Source organism: Ammospiza nelsoni, chromosome 1 (genome assembly GCF_027579445.1).
Source record: "Ammospiza nelsoni isolate bAmmNel1 chromosome 1, bAmmNel1.pri, whole genome shotgun sequence".
Lineage (NCBI taxonomy): Eukaryota > Metazoa > Chordata > Aves > Passeriformes > Passerellidae > Ammospiza > Ammospiza nelsoni.
In genome coordinates this window covers 25,157,968-25,176,212 of record NC_080633.1, presented here as the reverse complement: position 1 = coordinate 25,176,212, position 18,245 = coordinate 25,157,968, and the positions used below count along the sequence as shown (strand labels likewise).

General features: G+C 37.1%; 1 protein-coding gene across 6 annotated transcripts in view; it reads left to right on the top strand.

Moving 5' to 3' along the window:
* SGCE (sarcoglycan epsilon) overlaps positions 1-17,410 on the top strand; it is a 32,856-nt gene extending 15,446 nt beyond the window's left edge. For 2 of the 6 annotated variants that reach the window (XM_059489243.1, XM_059489284.1), the window contains 9 exons: positions 2,410-2,482; positions 3,291-3,489; positions 5,139-5,301; positions 8,487-8,698; positions 9,451-9,477; positions 10,179-10,367; positions 11,951-11,994; positions 12,816-12,850; positions 14,545-17,410. In XM_059489243.1, coding sequence (XP_059345226.1) covers positions 2,410-2,482; positions 3,291-3,489; positions 5,139-5,301; positions 8,487-8,698; positions 9,451-9,477; positions 10,179-10,367; positions 11,951-11,994; positions 12,816-12,850; positions 14,545-14,595 — 993 coding nt within the window. In that variant the 3' untranslated portion in view covers positions 14,596-17,410. The remainder of the gene's footprint in view (positions 1-2,409; positions 2,483-3,290; positions 3,490-5,138; positions 5,302-8,486; positions 8,699-9,450; positions 9,478-10,178; positions 10,368-11,950; positions 11,995-12,815; positions 12,851-14,544) is intronic. The other 4 variants (XM_059489251.1, XM_059489259.1, XM_059489268.1 and 1 more) reach the window with 4 other exon arrangements.
* The last annotated feature ends 835 nt before the right edge of the window (positions 17,411-18,245 follow it).

Here is an 18,245-nt window from a genome sequence, read left to right as displayed (position 1 = left end):
GTTTTGGGGCTTTTTCAATTATTATTCATCTAATGTCCCCTCGTTCATTATTAATATTTTTTTTTAATTTTATTTAGTACTTTTATGAGTTTAATTCATATGAGTGTAACAATGACAAAAGTGTATTTTTGAGAAATAGCTATTCAAATATTTTAAAGCACTAATTATTCATTGAGCAGCAATTCAAAAGGGAAAAGGGACAATGTTTTCTACCATGTATTTCATAGACAGCAGACTGAGGCAGGCACTGTCAGTGTTAAGAAATCTGCACAATAATTTGCTCCAGCCATTTTGCTGCTTCAGCAGTATATTTGTCTTAAACCCTTGATGAGTGTTTTTTTTTCTAAATTTCATTTGATGTAGTTTTTCTTCCTCAAAAATGATAGCTCTGAATATTAAATTATACTTCAGATAGTTTCACCCATGTTTAATTTTGTACCCATGATTCTGTTTTGATTTCAGCAGGACTAATACCATCTGAGAATTGATCATGTGCTGAAGTTCTTGCAGGCTTTACTTAGTTTTATTTAGAGGAAGCCATTATTTAAAATTGCCAGTTTTTAAATGGCATGTGCTTTTAGATTCTAGCATCTTTATCAAGACCTCCATTCTAAGCATGACCCCAAGCCAAATTTGAAGTAAATCTTGTCTAGCATACAAATTAATTCCTTGCAGTTCAGTCTTAGATGCGGCTTTTGAATTAATTTTGTGGTGTGTGACAAGGGCAGATGGCATTTGATCCTTTTCCTAGTGCCCTCTGAGAGGATTGATTGCATATTCCTGGCCTGAATAGAACTTCCATCATGTTATAATTCCTGAGGGGATGTCGTGGGGAGCTCACTTAACTGGAGGAGACCTCATGATGAGGAGAGCCTAGCATTATGCACAGCACTGCAGTAGAGCAGGTAACATTCTGAGCTCAAGCTCCTTTGAAAGCTGTGCAAGGACAGTTTGTGTCTGAATGAATATTCAGGACAAGGCAACCTCTGCCACGCTGGCCTGTGGTGTGTGGGCCATGCTGGAGTGCAGGCTCACAGTGGCTACTGCCCTGCTCCTGTACAGAGCTTGTATGACCAGGGCTTTGATTTTCTGGGTATTGGTGGTTCAGCTTGTGTTGAAGAAACCCTTTGAAAAATTAGCAGAATTAGAGCTAGTGAAATATCAAATTTATTTTCTGTTAATTTTATAATGAAATTGTAACGTTAAATGAGATCTGATTGTGTTGGGTAAGCTTTTCTCTCTCAACTGAAACAAACCTGCAGTAGATACTCCACAGCATTTTCCCTTTTCATTCAAATCCTTTAAAAGAAGTGCAACATCTGTTATTTTTTTTAATTATTAGCCAGTGTCACAATGGTTTGTGGTTCTGTTTGCTGAGAAGCAATATCGTTCTGTCACTATTGTCACTCCTCTGCCTCTCCTTTGCTCTTGAAATGAGTGAACTGAAGGCTAAAATTAGAAAGAAAATTAGTTTTTTTCCGTTTATTTCATGAAATATTTATCACCTTGCAGGCATAAAAAAGATAGAGAAGATAATACATAATTATACTGATAGCCAGCCTTGTTCTGTATTTCTTATGAATGATCACTTAATCATAGTACAGCCTTGGAGTAGAGTCACCACTGAGAAGTAACCACTTGCATGCATTTCAGGTATCCTAGATACTTTAGATTAGTATCTATTAGTACTAACTTTTAGATTAGTATCCTTGCTTATTTTATTCATGAAATTGTATGTTTCAAAATATTAGAGTCGCAAATTTTGCATCTACCTTCTAGTTTTCACTTCCCCTACATTTGCAGGTTCTAGAACAGGATTTTTTTTAAAACTACTTCTATTGGAGCATTATTTTGAATCCATTCGTGGAGTGAGACTTCACTGGGGCCAGAGTTAAAACTAAATAGCTGTCCCAAAGATGAGAATTCCTGGCATCACAACACTTTTTCTTCAAAAAAACCTCTCCATGTAGTTTATTTCCTAGGAGCTATCAATGAATTTAATGTTACAGTGTTGATGGAGGTGGGGATTGGAGGCTGCTTGGGGAAATGGAGAAACCAATCTGTCCTTGTGGTGGTTCTTAAAGATAACATAAGAGAAAGAATACACATGTATGGCAGACCACTTCTATCAGGACCAAAATATATTATTTTCACATATTCATTAATTTTATTTGGGTCTAGACTGGCCAAGAAAATTCCAATATCCTGACATGAGGGTAGTACTGCAATAAATAATTTGACCTTACCTTTAAATTTTATGTTAGTGAATGAATATTCACATGTTTCAAAATGAGGAGGCAAAGTACTTAAAAACTGATAAGTATTTCTAAGTTATCAATTTAACTTTCACTGATGTTTCATTTATATAATTCTCATTTTTGCATTGTTTTGTAATCTTTTTCACTCTAGATCACTGCGTATAACAGGCGTACCTTTGAAACAGCCAGACACAATTTGATCATTAATATAATGTCAGCAGAAGGTATGTACAGAATATAGCTGATTGTATTTTTAACTGAATCAGCAAAACCCTCTTATGGGCTCCTGCTTTTGAAGATAAACACTGTAAAATAGTTGTCTGGTATTCAAACTAAACATAGAGGCACAGGGGAGAAGTAAGAGAACTTTTCTTGCTTTAATTCATTTTGATTTTTTGATTCAGGTTATTTCTGTCATTCAGGACTTTTTTTTTCACTCACAGTAAAATGTTTGCATCTTTGTTTTTCATTAAAGTTCTGATTCCAATTTCCCTTGTCTTTTCAAAGAGACCTTACATGAAGGATTTCACTCTTTTTCTGTTGTTTAATTTTCTTAGTTCTATGTGTACCTTATGCAATGAACACATATGCAGGCAGAGTCAGAAAACAGCAGTTTATGGCATATATGGACATTTGGACTGTAAAATTAGTTCTCTTTGTCACATTTACATTCTGCAGTGTCATGAGCTGGAATCCATTGTTGCTGCGGATTGGTTTTGACCCCCAAATTAGCAGGAATGTAGTTATATCTGTTTAATGAAGTTTTAGCAACTGAGACTCTAGTCTGCTTCTTCCCTATTGTTTTATAAATAACTGAAGGTTTTCAGCTCAAGTAGCAGCTAATGGTACTCTCTATGGAATTTAACATAATCACAGTAGGTTCAAAATTGGCAAATTCAAACACAAGATTTTTGGGAAGGTGAATCAATCTTAAGTAGTATTACATTAATCATTACTCCAGATATTTTGAAGATTTATTTTTGGATTTATGGAGCCTTTGTTTAATGCAACACTCTTTTTCATCACGGGTAGATTTTCCTTTACCGTATCAAGCGGAATTCTTCATAAGGAACATGAATGTAGAAGAAATGCTGGCAAGTGAAGTTCTGGGGGACTTCCTTGGAGCAGTGAAAAATGTGTGGCAGCCAGAACGCTTGAATGCCATAAACATTACTTCAGCCCTTGACAGGGGAGGGAGAGTTCCACTTCCCATTAATGACATGAAGGAGGGGTAAGCATATGTCAGTATGATGGTTTTGCTTCACTTTTTTTTTTGTTACTCAGAAGCCCAATATTTTTTCAAGTTTTCTAGATACTTTGCAACTGCTGTTTTATGTTTTAGAATTAGATATGAAAAGTTTACTCATGTTTTGAGCCCCAGTTAGGAATTTATTGTGTTAGATACCACTATGACAGGGCACAGTTCCTATATATGGATGTTATAATCCAAGGAATACTAATGAATTCCATTAATTATAAATGAGTTGGTAGTAAATATGTTTTTTTTGTAATCCCAGTTTTACTTCTGAGTAGTCACTTGGCATGCTTTTCAAGCTTTTAACCTTTCCCAATTCATTAAACTCAAAATTTTGAAGGAAGTTATGATAGAGCAGAGACACTTCAATTTCTGAGAGCAGTTTGCATGTAACAGTGTAATTTTTAGCTGGTCTCACTAAGTGAGTTAGTTATTCTAGGTGTAGTGATTCAAGAGCACTGTTGACTTTCTTCTGAAAGTCGTAAGGTGTCTGGGGAGCTCAGGTTACTGAGTGCAAACTGCTGGAATGGACTGGTTCCAGTTGTGATTTGGAACCATAAATACTGTTCTGAACAGTAAGGATTCAGTTTTTTCAAATATGGTTCTGAAGGTGCTTTTCCCTGATGAAAATGAAGATGCTGGTTATTTTTAGATAATTTTAGATATTTTGGAGTTAAATAGTATCTAAGAAGGGGATGAAGGTTCAAAATACAAGATGTGTGCAGAAAATACTGGCTTTTTCAGAGCCCTTTGTATCTCTGAAGTTTTTGAGCATATTGAAAGAAGTAAAGTGACTTCTGTACTAGCCAGAGTAATAGCAGAGTCACTTAATACAAATGGCTACACTTCAAATATTTAGTTAGATAATGCCTACTGTAACAAGTGGCAACTGGGACTTAATTTCTGTTTCAGAATCCATTGGTACATTATAACCTGGTGCAGCAGCCGTATTTTATAGCAGCGTTCCATATACCTAAATATGACAATGAATAATACAATCAGTGCAGTAGCTCTTATTTTAGGTATGGTAATGCTAAAGCAAGTATTAGGTTTGCCTTCAGCTTTCAGTGTTCTGAAGCAAATTTTCTTGGCCATGCATAGCTACAGTGTGGAATGTTTCAGAAGCAGCTGGGGGTTAGCATGTTCAGATCTATATTAGGTTTAGCAGTAACTAGTCATTGTGAGTTTCTTTTGAAAGCATGGGAAGAAACTCTCTAAAAAGTCTATGATGAGTAAGATTAAAGATTTCCTTAAAACAAAATTATGTATTTTAATACAATTTTCAAAAATAGTGCTGATTTACTTACATGAGGAAGCCACACTTGGAGCTCTTTGACTTCATAGAAATTGGCACAGCTGATGGTATTGAAACATTTACATTAACAAGCAAACCAGAACATGTTGTAATAAGCTGCTAGGAAAGTTGTTTTGATTTCAATCTGTTACTTGTATGCTTAAAGAGATAAAAGTATACAGTGAAGGAAAATTATTTTAGAAAGTAACTTCAATCTTTAAATAACAGCTGAATGTTACTATGTACAGCAATAATATTTGGAAGAGTACATCATTGTCCTTTGGGGATTTGTGAGACATCCTGCTGGTCTGTCACTCATCTCTCTCTGCAGTGTGTATGTGATGGTTGGGGCGGATGTTCCTTTCTCTTCGTGTTTACGAGAAGTGGAAAACCCACAGAATCAGCTGAGGTGCAGTCAAGAAATGGAGCCTGTAATAACCTGTGATAAAAAATTTCGTACTCAATTCCATATTGACTGGTGTAAAATCTCTCTGGTGAGTTACTTTATTATTGCATAAAAGTGATGTTTGTAGAAGTACAGGTAAGAGTTTTGCCAGTCTGGTCAGACAACGTTGCCAATTCCACTTCATTGTGACTGATATTTTTTCCACCTAGCAGACACTCTTAAGATTGTGGAAGGATTTTGATATGTAGGCTAAACTCTGTTAGAGTTGAGCCCCAGTGAAACCACTGTATTTGTTCTCACTAGCAGTGAATTCTATAAATGGCCAGAGAACTCCAGGGCTTAAAAAAATAAAAGTAATGAGAGGTGTAGTTCATTCATTCAGAATGCTGCTAGTTACACTTCTCTAAAAAGTGTGTGCATACATACATGTTTTCTCAGATTCTGATTCTACACTGGCCAATTAATACTATGCTGTTAAAAAACTATTTCTGAAAAATGTCTAAAACATATTTTATGTTAAAAATTAAATAGAAAATGAATGAAAGTAATGCTGACTACTTAAATAATAAATAGGAATATTCTTCTCAGTCAAATGCAAGAAAAAAGATAACCAAACACTAGACTATTTGCCATGAAAGGGGAATAATTCCCAGAGAGGCTTTTTAAGGTTGTTTGTTTTTTAATTCCTGTAAGGAAAATCAAGAAATAATACAGTATTGGAAGATAATGTTGCAGATAAATCTGAACAATGATGGTCAAGGTATATAAAATAAACTTAGATGGTTGTTGAGCTGCTTCAGACATTACCCAGGAGGAAGCTGAAAGGGAGATATTAAGCACTGGATGGAAAAAAAACTTACTGAGTATAATGAAAGGTATTCATACACAAAACTGATTAGGTAACTTCCAGTCTTTCTACCTATACACTATAAATTAGGAAAGGTTCTAGAAGGTTGGCAAATACTTGTTTCAAAAGAATACCCAGATTATTTGCTTTTTATTGGCTTTGTGTTGAGAAAATTTAAAAGGCCCATGTTTACACACAGTACTACTTACCAGAACCTGAAAAATAGCAGAAGGCAGCTGGTCTTTGGCAAGAACAAACTATGTCTAGTCTTCAATTTTCTTCTACAAGGAAGAAGTAGAACCAAGGTAGAGCAGCAAATGTCATTTCTTCTTGGTAAGATTTTTTGATACTGTCTCACAAGCAAGCTCAGGAACATGGCCTAGGTGAAGCTAGGAAGAGCTGGTTGGTAGCCATGATCATAGCAGAATTAATAATAATTCCTGACCTATTCCTCATTAATACCTGGATGATGGAATGTGCTTAATTAGATTTGTAGTTCCCCATGAAAGTGAAAGGGTGTGCAGGTGCATTGAAGGACAGAAGGGTCTTGAGAAATTGGAGAAACAGTCTTAGAAAAAAGGATGAATTTTAAAATAAGGAGCAGAGGGATTGTGCACTAATGCAAGAACAGTCAGCTGTGCCCATGGAGAAGGAAAAGAAGCTGGTTAGGAGTACTTCTTCAGAAAAAAATGCCTGATAGTGGCAGTGGCTCATAAACTAATCAGGAAGCAGCATTGTCACGCTGGTTTGAGAGAAGCAGAGATCACCCTGGGATGTGTAACAGGAACAGGCTTTCAGAGAAATGTTATTTTCTGCAGCAGCTATAACACAACCTTCTGGAATGCAGCACTTGTTCTGGCTGTGTGCCACAGTAACTGAATTTAAACTGTCTTAGGGGTGTTTACTGTTGCCAGCAGCATTTCTGCTGGAACCTGCTGCATCAGAGGGAAAAGGGAGCCAAGCTTCCCTCTGTTTAATCAGTCTGCTTTTCACAAGGCAAGCTGAGAGACAGGAATTCTCCCCAGATCTATGGGCTGGGAGGGAGTTGAGCTCTGTTTCCTATATCCACAGTTTAAAGGAGTGATAGAAAACAGAGCCATCATATCATCATCCTGCCACTGTTGATGAGGTGGTGTTGGCAGTTAGCCCCCAGTCAAAGAGTGGATTTAAGTTTGGGGTTCCCACATTCTGCAGGGATGGGCAATGTAATAAATGCTCCACTTGAAGCTGCTCTCTGACAGCTTGTTCTCACACTGTGTATGGACTCCTGTCAGTCACATCAATAAATACATATTTTTGGTGCATTGTTAGGGTTTGAGATTCAGCTAAGCAGTCAGGTGGAACTCAGTGTACCTAACACAGAAGATACTCTGGAATTAATGAGCAGAGAATACATCAGTTTTTGTTAAACAAGCACTTACATGTATGTGTGTGTGTGTGTGCATGCACACATTTGAGGCTCAGCAGGGTTTCTGGAATTTCATAAAAATCTCTTCACCCATTGCCTAAGCTGTAATACAGCATTTTATGACTTGAAGTGTAAATAATAAAGAAGTGACCATCGTTTTCAAGATTTCTCAATGAATAGTCAGACAAAAGGTCAAGCATGTAAGCAAATATATTTTATTTGTATTAATGATCTGGAGATTAATGATCTTAAAGCTAGCACTGATAAAATTTGACAGTAACATGTAACTGAAGATTACAAAAGAAATGGATGCAGAAAATTAAGTCATCTGGGAATGGCAGTCAAAAGCAATAGGAAATTTAGCAGCAAAACAGGTTTGTATTTCTGGGATCCTTGGGTACAGACACACACACAAAAATTGTGACCAGGAACGCAGCTTTTGGAGGCTAATTGAATTTGTGTGAGGGAGACAATGAGCTGTCCTTGAAACGGCTCAGTTGATGGCTGTTGGTTTTTGAGCACTGGATGTAAAGTGTGATATGAAGGAGAAGGAGGAGGAAGAACACTCTAGCCATGTGATTTTTCATTTTTTGCCACCATTATACAAGAGAGGACAGTATTGTAATTTAGGAAGACTAGTAAGAAATGGATTAATTAATCAAAAAGAAATCAGAATCAGTTAATTAGTTTGCACTAAAGAGGTTTACCAAATCTTCACTCAAATACTGTTTGTGTGAGATATGCCTAAAATAATCTGTAAAAGACATTGTATCTCTGCTAGGCACAAAAGAGAATAGTAATATTGTAACATTACATATCACACTGATCAGAAGCTTCATAAAATGTAGGCTTCTAGTATTTTAAAAAAAGTGGTTGGATTAAATTGTCTGGAATTTGTAAAGTAAGTAATATGGATCTTTTTAGATTCTAGTTAGTTAAATACCTGCCTGTTTTTACTTTATGTTACTTTGTTATTTAATAGTCCTTTTTTCTTCTTATTTTTTTTCCTGGGTATTAGGTTGACAATACAAAGCAAGTTTCCACCTTTCAGGAAGTGGTTCGTGGAGAGGGAATATTACCTGATGGTGGAGAATACAAGCCACCTTCTGATACACTGAAAAGCAGAGACTATTACTCGGATTTCCTAATTACCCTGGCAGTGCCCTCGGCAATAGCACTGGTGCTGTTTCTAATACTTGCCTACATCATGTGCTGCCGACGGGAAGGAGTGTGAGTACTGGAACATTCTAATAAGTAACTCTTGATTTTTCTAAGATTTTAATGCATAGAAGGTTATTTGTTAGAATATCTCCATTCAGTTCATTATAAACATTTAATACAGGCCCAAAGATATCTGCTTGTAATACTGAACTATTTGACACTTAAGCACATGCACTGATTTCCAAGCAAGTGGATGTAGGGCCTTCAGTTGTTCTAGAAAGGGTTAAAATACTCAAATTATGCACAAAACTCCCCAAAATCTCCACAAGTGCACAGCTCTCCAAAATGCCTCCAGCAAATAAAATAGTAATAAAGGATCATTGCTTCAGGAGAATGTTAAGTAATTTCTAAAATGCTAACTTTCATAGTATAAACCTGGTTAAGGGAATTAACTGAATTTAGACATATTATCAAAGAAAAACACATAAAAGGAAAGCAGCAAGTAACGTGATTTCTGCCATTTCTTACACAAACTACAACTTCATTTTGTCACAGAATTTCTTTTAGCCAGAAGCTTGTTCTTTAACCTGCATTTTTCATTTCCCTGTGTGTGTGTCTGTGTGTGTCTGTCACCACTATCCCATCTCTCTACGTGCGTCCATCAAGGCCTCATCATAAACCCCGTTGCAAATGCTGCCAAGTTGCGTTTGGCAATAACCTTGTCAGCATTTCTACATCATGTACTGTTTTCATCATCAGATAGATTAATGTTCCAACTATCAATGCTATTATTTAATTCATAAATTTTGTTTTGTTTTTAGGGAAAAGAGAAACATGCAAACACCAGAGTAAGTGTCTTCTTTCCTGTTATTTTTCTTTTACCATTTAATTTTCATTCTCAGTAGCTTGCCATGCTTCATACATATGTGTCATAATCTTCTCTCATTCTCTCTAATTCATGGTTTAATTCATAAATGTGAAAGCTGCTTTTAAATCAGTCTTGGCAAGGATAGAAGACCACAATAAAAAGGGTTTGAAATTAAAGACTGTAATCCAAAATAAAATAGTGCTGTTAGAATAAATATGTTAACATGCAATTAATACTCCTGGTTATTGGGCTTTCCAGCCTGTCTCTTAAAGGCAGTGAGCAGGAGAAGAAATAGCCTGGAAGGTATCCAGTGCCTATAATATGGAGTGTTTTAAAATTAATTTACAAGCTTTTATGAATCTACCACAGGAATCAGGAGTTAACCGAAATTAAAATGAAACCAAATTGCAGCAAATAATTGCAACATCAGCCACAAACTGCACAGTCTTGAATCCTATGAAAAATATCTATTCAGACAGAAAAATCTAATGGAATAATTACTGCCTTAAAAATTAAATAAATATTTATTAATTTAACTATGTGAAGGTTGTAATTGTTGCACTGTAGTCTGTAGCATGCATTCAAAGTCCTTGTACTTTAATAATAATAATTGCAAACTTCTCTCTGTTTTGATAAAGCACTTAAAGTATGTATTCACTGTTTTATTTCCTTGTGACACAGCATCCAGCTGGTGCACCACAGTGCTATTCAGAAATCCACCAAAGAGCTCCGGGACATGTCCAAGAACAGGGAGATCGCGTGGCCGCTGTCCACGCTGCCCGTGTTCCACCCGGTGACGGGCGAGATCGTCCCGCCCCTGCACACCGACACCTACGACAACACCAGCATGCCCCTGATGCAGACACAGCAGTAAGTGTGCACACGCAGCTCTGGCTCTTAATGCCCTGCAGGACCTCACTGCAGGTCCCTGTGCTTGTCCTCCAAAATGTGTTCTTTGTGGGAGGATTCAGTAATGACTCTCCAGTTCAAGATTGCTCTGATGTTTGCATTTCCAGCAGGAAGAAAGGCCTTCTGTTAAAAGAATAAATGGCTGGCAAGAGGCTGCAGGATTGCAAGAGGCTTGGCATGGAACAGATAGATTTCTGCATGTTTTGGAGAAAAACTACTTTTGACAGAGGATTAAATTAAAACTGTTCTATTTTAGACACCCTTCGAGGTTCTGGTATAAAACTAACCACCAAATCTGTGGTAATTTTATACCAGAAAATCCAGACTTTGTAAGTGGTTAGTCATGTACCTGTCACACACGGTTTGTGTTTGAAACCTTGACATTGAACAGAAGAACATACTCCATTATTCAGATAATTCAGGCTTGCCAAGAAAATTGCTCCTAGCTCTCTCCTGTTTCCATTGTTGTCACTCACTTTCCACGACAGAAACCAGAAAAATAATTAATTCCTGTTCCTTAGAGTTCATTTATCAGTAACTTAGTGAAACTAGTGAGGCAGACCAATGCTTGCACATGTTCTAAATCAGATAACTCCATAGAGCTCTAGCAAAGAGGCATTTCTGGAAAGGTTGGGTTGAGGTACTGAGCAGATCTGAGGCAGTGGTCAGGAGTGGCTGGCATTTTCCAGTGCTGTGCTGTAACACCAGCTCCTGCTGGTGCCTCCTCTGCTGGCAGGCCTGCATGGCCCCAGTGGCACTGGTCCTGGACCAGCTCTAACTCAGCCCTGACTTGTCCTAAATCCCCTTCACAATGTAGATCCATGCTGCAGGAGTGTTTTCTTCTCCCTGTCCCAGAAGCTAAATTCTCCAGAAAGGACAGCTGTATAAATTATTCCTTGTACAAGTGCTGCAAAGTGCCCTGCCCCATCTTTTACAGCTTCTTCTCTATTCAGAATGGCAGTTTTTATGACTGGCGTGCCAAATCCTGTACCGAAAGCTTTCTTGAGTTGTACATAGGGTATTTATCTGCTTCACCTAGATTGTACCCCCTAATTCCTTTCTATAAAAACACCTCTATCTGATAGCTGTTAAAATGGACACTTAAGCAGGGCACAGAAATGCAACTTTGCCTTGATAAGTGAACTGGTCTGACACATAGAGGTGGCTGACCATTCATTCCACAGCCAGTAACTACATTGCAAATGCTGTCACCTTTGCTGTATCCATGGCATATGGAATATTCACTTACAGAAACCAAACTTTGCTGAACTTTAGAAAGCCATGGTGACTCTTGTTGCCTCTGGCATTTCACCAAGTCTGAGCCTTTGAACATGGCTGACAAGTGAAATAATAAGAACTACTTTAGCACTGATTGTCTTTATTTCATGGTCATGGCTAACCTTTGGACATCTGTATTTGCATAGTGAAAATAGATTATTGCTTCATAAGCAAAAAAAAAAAAGAAGTGTAAATACTGAGTGTTCACCATAATACACTTCAGACTTTGTATAGAAGCATTAAAGATATTAAATGGTTTTTTATAGGAACCTGCCACATCAGACTCAGATTCCACAGCAGCAGAGTGCAGGTCAGTACTCAGAAAATACTGTAATTATTAAGTGACCAGTGTGGAGGAAACACTAGTCAAAATGTATACAGTCTGTGGACAGTGGAAATAATTTTCAAATAGAGTAAAGTATTACAGAATTGTCATTCTAGAATTTTTTTGATACATCAGTGAAAATTTTGGCATGGAATTGATTAAACAAGGAAGAAATGCTATGTTAGGATTCTGCGTGAGAAGCTGAAATTTGGTTCAGCTAACTTAGAAACCTCATATAAAAAATTTTCTGTTACATGAAGCTGCAGCCAGATTCCCAAATGCAGTTACATGGTTCAGATTTTGACACTTGATAGTAAATGTAATTTTCTAATTCCCACCAATTTTAGTTAAGCTTTGAAGAAGGAGCTCTTTTCTGCAGTTACTAGACAAAGTGTTGATACTGGGGAATCTGTGGTGAGGCACATCCATGCTTCTGGTTTCCTCTGTTGTAGTCATCACATTTGTAACATTCTCACAAATGCTGGAGTACTGACTGAGGTCAGGAATTACCCATCAGACTGAGGCTGACTGTCCTCTCTACTTAGCATCTCAGGTTTGATAAAAACCTACAGCCATAGCCATGGGAGAGGGGGTAAAGACCACACAGGGAAAAAGTAGAGGCCAAGTGTAATTTTTAAATATTCAAAGAGATAGAAAAATCAAAACTCTAGAGAGATTCATATGTTTTGAACATAATATGGGAACTACAGCTCCAAGCAGATTTGTTTTAACTTAGGAGTTACATAAGCTACTCTTTCTTTTCATTGAAAATGCTTCTTCTTCATTACTGCTTTCGGGGATTAAAGGAGAATTTCGTATGACAACATTTCAAAGATTTGAGGCAAGTATATAATGGATGTTTCTCTCCATGTGGGTTTTGTTATGTGGAAATTAAAAACACAGGTATAAAAAGTCTGATAGCAGTTCTGGTAGCTTTGCCATTTGTGTTCTTCATTGTACATATGCTGGAAATAGTGGATGACTCTGGCAGTCAAACCCTTGATCCAGAGCCTCCAGCACTGGTTGGGGTGACATTTAGTACAGCTCTTCTCACTCACACTGTTTAGAAGGCAGAATCAAAGTGTTACACAAGTGCTGCTCTTCTGCTAAGACTGTTTCATTTCAAGAATTCCAGTCTGTCTTGCAGCAAATGAGATGCAAAATCACCTGGTAATACTGTACAGTGACAGCACTGAGGCTTTTTTGCAAAGGTATGAAATACAAGCTAGCACAGGTCTGTCACTTTTGAGTAGCATTGAAAAACTGCCCTAAAATTAGATCTTAAAAATTCTCCTGTGTCTGTATTTTCTGCAGTACATTATTTCTGTAGAATACAACTGTTCTTTCATATTCATCACAGATGCTGCCTGTGACAAGCTCTCAGAAATCCAGGGGGGTGGATGGTGGGATGAATTTGGGACAGAGGGCATTTCCTCCTCTTCCCTTGGTTTATAATGACACCGTGCTTTGTAGCTCAGGTGTGCAGGTGACCCTGCAAGCACTTCCATGACGTGATGGCATGTGTCTTTTGCAGCTTTTCTGAAAGGATATTCATAACTCCTGTTGCCAGAATGTTAGAATTTTAGAAAGTTATGATTTAAAACAAAATTCAGCCACTACTAAGAGTTTTTAGTGGCGTGAGTACAAACTTAGCAATTGATTTTATTGATCTGCTCAAGTAAGAAATTTAGAGAAATAGAACATCTAAGACAAAAAACCTTTAGAATAAGGCATTAATAGTTAAATTTTCTTCTTTTCCTATAGAAAACTCACAGTAATATACTTGGGGAATTTAACATACTGTCAGTCACAGTTGTGAATAAGAAATTTCTATTTTAAATCTTCAGTAGACCATATTTAGTAATTTGAAGAGCAGACCATGGATAATAACTGTTGTCCACTTCAGGAACTATTTGAATCCCCAGTAAGGAATAGTTTTATTTTAACCTTATATAAAAAGGCAGACTTAATAGCTGACATAATACTTGACTATTTCACAAAGTTAAACGTTAATTGGGAAAGAATTGTGTGAGATGTGACCACTCACATCTAATGTTTATTACAGTGATGAAAATTGCTACTGGTCTCCAGGATGAACAGATACATTAGGTTTTATAATTGTCTCTCTGTCAATAGGCAGAATTCACAAGGACTGTTTAAGGTGCTTGGATGAAAAAGCTTATAGGGTGTTCCTGTAGTATAAAAGACTAAGTACGGCGTGTACATCATGTACCTTTCTGCACGTGTACTTTTCTGTTTTGTGCATCAGCTTCCCTATGAAGTCTGTTAGATCCCAACTAGAAAGATAAATTTTAGTTTAACAATCTTTTCCCAGCCCTCTCCCTTCCCATAATAAATCTTTGTCATGTATATGTTGTCTTTTGATCCAGGTTGTACTTGCAGTGTTTCTCCAATGTGGTTGTTGATAAAGGAATAATAAATACTATTTATGTGCTGTCCTCATAGTTGACAGTTCAGTACTGTTGAAGCATCATGTGCCAGTGATGGATTATATAAATTCTCATCTCTTTGCAGGTAAATGGTATTCCTGAGGAAAGAAAACTAACAGAAGCAATGAATTTGTAATCAAAGAAGGCAGCAAATTGTCTCACTTCCTTATTTGCTCTGGTTGATGCATGAGTTTTTCTGGTGTATATTGTGCATGCCCACACTATTATGATGCTTTCAGTGCCAGGAGTACAATCACTTCCATATAACTGATGTACTGTATCCTTTTGTACTTTGGACATTTTTGACAATTTGTAAACACTGATAACTTTTTATATTTGTTACATTCAGGAAGTAATCTTTAATGTATATATATACATACATATATACATACATATATTTATATATATATATATATGTATGTATATATATATATATGTATTAATAAATATCAAGCTTTATTCTGTCTTGTGATCTCTCCTGAAAGTTTTAACAGGGAAATCAAACCTTCAAAGGATTTCAGACTGTTAATGGGATGATATACTTGCCTAACATTTGCACAGGAAAAGAAGTAGTGTACAAGCATGAAAACTTGTGCAACATGATGAGGCTCCGAAGTAGTATTGCACATATATTAGGTATTAATTTTTTAGAGATTACCAAATATAATGAGCAAAGTTATTTTTTGAAAGTAAATAAAGAAATAGCCCCCCAGAGAAAATAACTAAACTTTTCATGATAAAAATTGGGTTTCTCTTCTTTTAACAGATATTTATGCTATTTCAAAACTTGTAAGCAATAAAGCATTTAAAATCTGTCCATTCATTCACCTGGTTATGTTAGAAGAAACTGTTACAAGCTATTGAAGGCAAAAATTAATGTCTGCAAATAGCAAGGGTTTAATTTGGTACAGTAAACCTGGACTAACTCTTTAAAAACACTCTAAATTTTTTGTGGTATTCACAATAAAGAGCCCCAGTGTTGTTTATTTTTTATATCCTCCACATTTTTTTCTTTTTGGAGCACAAACTGTTGTGGGAGAATTACTTATCCAGTAAACCAGGGCTAACATTTTCACATCCTAAAAAGGACTTAATTAAAGGCATACTTTGCTGGGAGGTGGTTTCTTTGAGAGGCATTTGTCCATGCAGCTGAAGCAGCTGAAGCTTTTTATATATGGACTTTGCTAAAAGGATTTGAACTGGGGTTTCCATGTTTTTCAATAGACAACTATAATTCATCTACTGACACTTTTCACCAGCTTTTAAATGAATTTCTGATGCCTCTTTAAATCTTCAATTTAAGGACATTATACAGGACTTCAGAGTCTGCAGCTGTAACAGCTGACACCAAGAGTTTTTGGGGTTTTACCTCAAAGCATGGCATTGTTTTAAGCTGACACTTATGCTTTGTCTTTTTTCTGTAATATTTTCTCTTTCAGAAGCTGTATGCTCATCAGGACATTGCATTGTAAGCAGAAAACTGCGTCTGCTTTAAAATGGCCAAGTGCTGGCTACATTTCCTTAGCTGAGGTTCCTGAAGTCTCTGCTAAGAGAAATTTGAGTAATTTTGGAATTTAAGACTGAGGATAAAAGGAATCTCTACAATGAGGTCATTTTGTAAAAAGACCAAAGTAGTTGCTCTTGGTTTTGTGGTTTTTGGTTTGTCTTTTGTTTTTCTCTTTTTACAGTTATGACCCAGTTCTGTCAAAACACAGAACCTTGATTTACATTAATTTTTAAGCATCAATGATGTGTTTGTGGGCTCGGACCTGAATGCAGGATTTCAGCAGATAGAACAAATCCTGAGCTGCTTTTTAGACTAAATTTGAGCACCAACAATGATCACTGTGGCAGCAAAGTAGATAAGCAGTGCTCAGTACGTGGTACTATATTGTCAAACCTTCAGTATCAGTTTACAGAGCTGTTCTGCACGCTCAGCACAGCCCACAGCACGTGGCAGCAAATCCTGCTGGTGGCTGTTAGACCAGGAGAGGTAGCTCAAGCTACAGGCATTCAAGCTGAGAAATTAAAGGCAGTTCCCGAAAAAGGTGGAATAAAGAGCCATTCCTACTCACTTTTCGAGTGGCATCCATCATGCCTTCCTACCTCATCCAAAAGATACCAGGAAAGAGACTTCACCAGTAAATCAGCCTCCTCAGAGACACCCCCCTTCTTTCCAGCAGCTTGGATGGTTATCAATGAAAAGCAAATCTCAAAACTGCACACTGATGTTTATAGTAAATTAAACATTTTCATCTCTTACCCAAGCTGTAAAAAAAATTCAAGTACAATCAGCATTTGGCTTCTGTTACTTTATACTACTATTTTCAGATGTATCAGCTGTCAGGGTTTTGAAACCAAAATGAATGGAATGGATTTTAAATAATGATTTTTAATGCAATGTATGATTAAAGTTTGTAAATAATTCTGGGTGTGGATTATAGTAATTTCTGATAACTCCAGGATGAAATGACAATCAATGGATCTACCAGCTGAGCTGCTCCCACCTTATTTGTATTAATGTAACAGTGTCAATATATTTAAGGAAATAAATTGTTACATACGTGCATAAAGAATTCCTTTGTAGCAGTGCAGGCTCCACCTATTTTGGAAAGAATCTAATGGTGTAGGTCACTTGGGTATTAAGAATACCTGAACTATTTTATGATCGAAATCTTCATTTATCTGAGGTAAGTTTAATAACAAATTATTTATTTTTAATTATTAAAACAATTACTATGAAACATAGATTTATAAAGCTGGTTAAAGACACTTAATGGCTAAAGAATTAGTAATAATTTAGACAGTAAATTCACGGCCTCTTTTAACATTATATGATGGCAATATGAATGGATATTGTATTAAGTTGTAGCCAAATTAAACAGAAAGCCCTACACATCTCTTTGTACATACATGAAATGTATGATCTAATAAAGTGGAAAACACAAGTAGTGAAGTTGTTGCCTGATTATTTTACAAAAGGGTGCCTGAAAAACATTGTTCCAGCTTTTAATATTCCAGCCACAATACTGCATGGTCAGGTCTGAGACCTGGGGCAGAGCTAATGGTGCAGGGTTTGTTTAACTCGGGACTATGCCTAAACAGATATCCTAACTGGACAGGAGGGAGAGGATTTGCCACACTTAATATCAAAAGTGGACATGAACTGTGTCTCTCCCTGATGATAAAATCAGGAGCTTTCGAGAACAGAATCACAGAATATGCTGAGTTGGGAAAGGGACTCACCAAGAATCCAGCTCCCAGCCCTACACAGGACCATCCCCAGGGGTCACACCAAGTGCCTGAGAGCATTGTCCAAACACCTCTTAGACTCTGGCAGCTTTGGTGCTGTGACTGCTTCCCTGGGGAGCCTGTTCAGCCACCTCTGGGTGAAGAACTGTTTCTGATATCCAGCGTGAACCTCCTGACACAACTCCAGGCCATCTCCTTCTGTCTTGTCAACAGTCGCAAGATTAAAGAGATTGGTACTTCCTTTGCTTAAAGAACCCCTTCTACTGAGAGTGGGATTTAAGTAGCTCAGGTAGAATCCAAATTCCATAACTCAAGCAAGTCTTCAAGCTGGGCTTGGTTTCTTGATGTTGCCAGACCAAAGAGAAGCCAAGTCAGGTCCTGTGCTGTCCTGCAGAGCTCTGCTGCAGAGTTCCTGGCAGGGAAAAGTATCTGATGCCTCCACTGTGGAGTTCTGCTGAGAGCCCCTGAGCTCCATGCTGGCTTTGGCTGCTGGAGCTGGAATTTCATCAGAGCAGGGACAGGGCCACTTAGTGA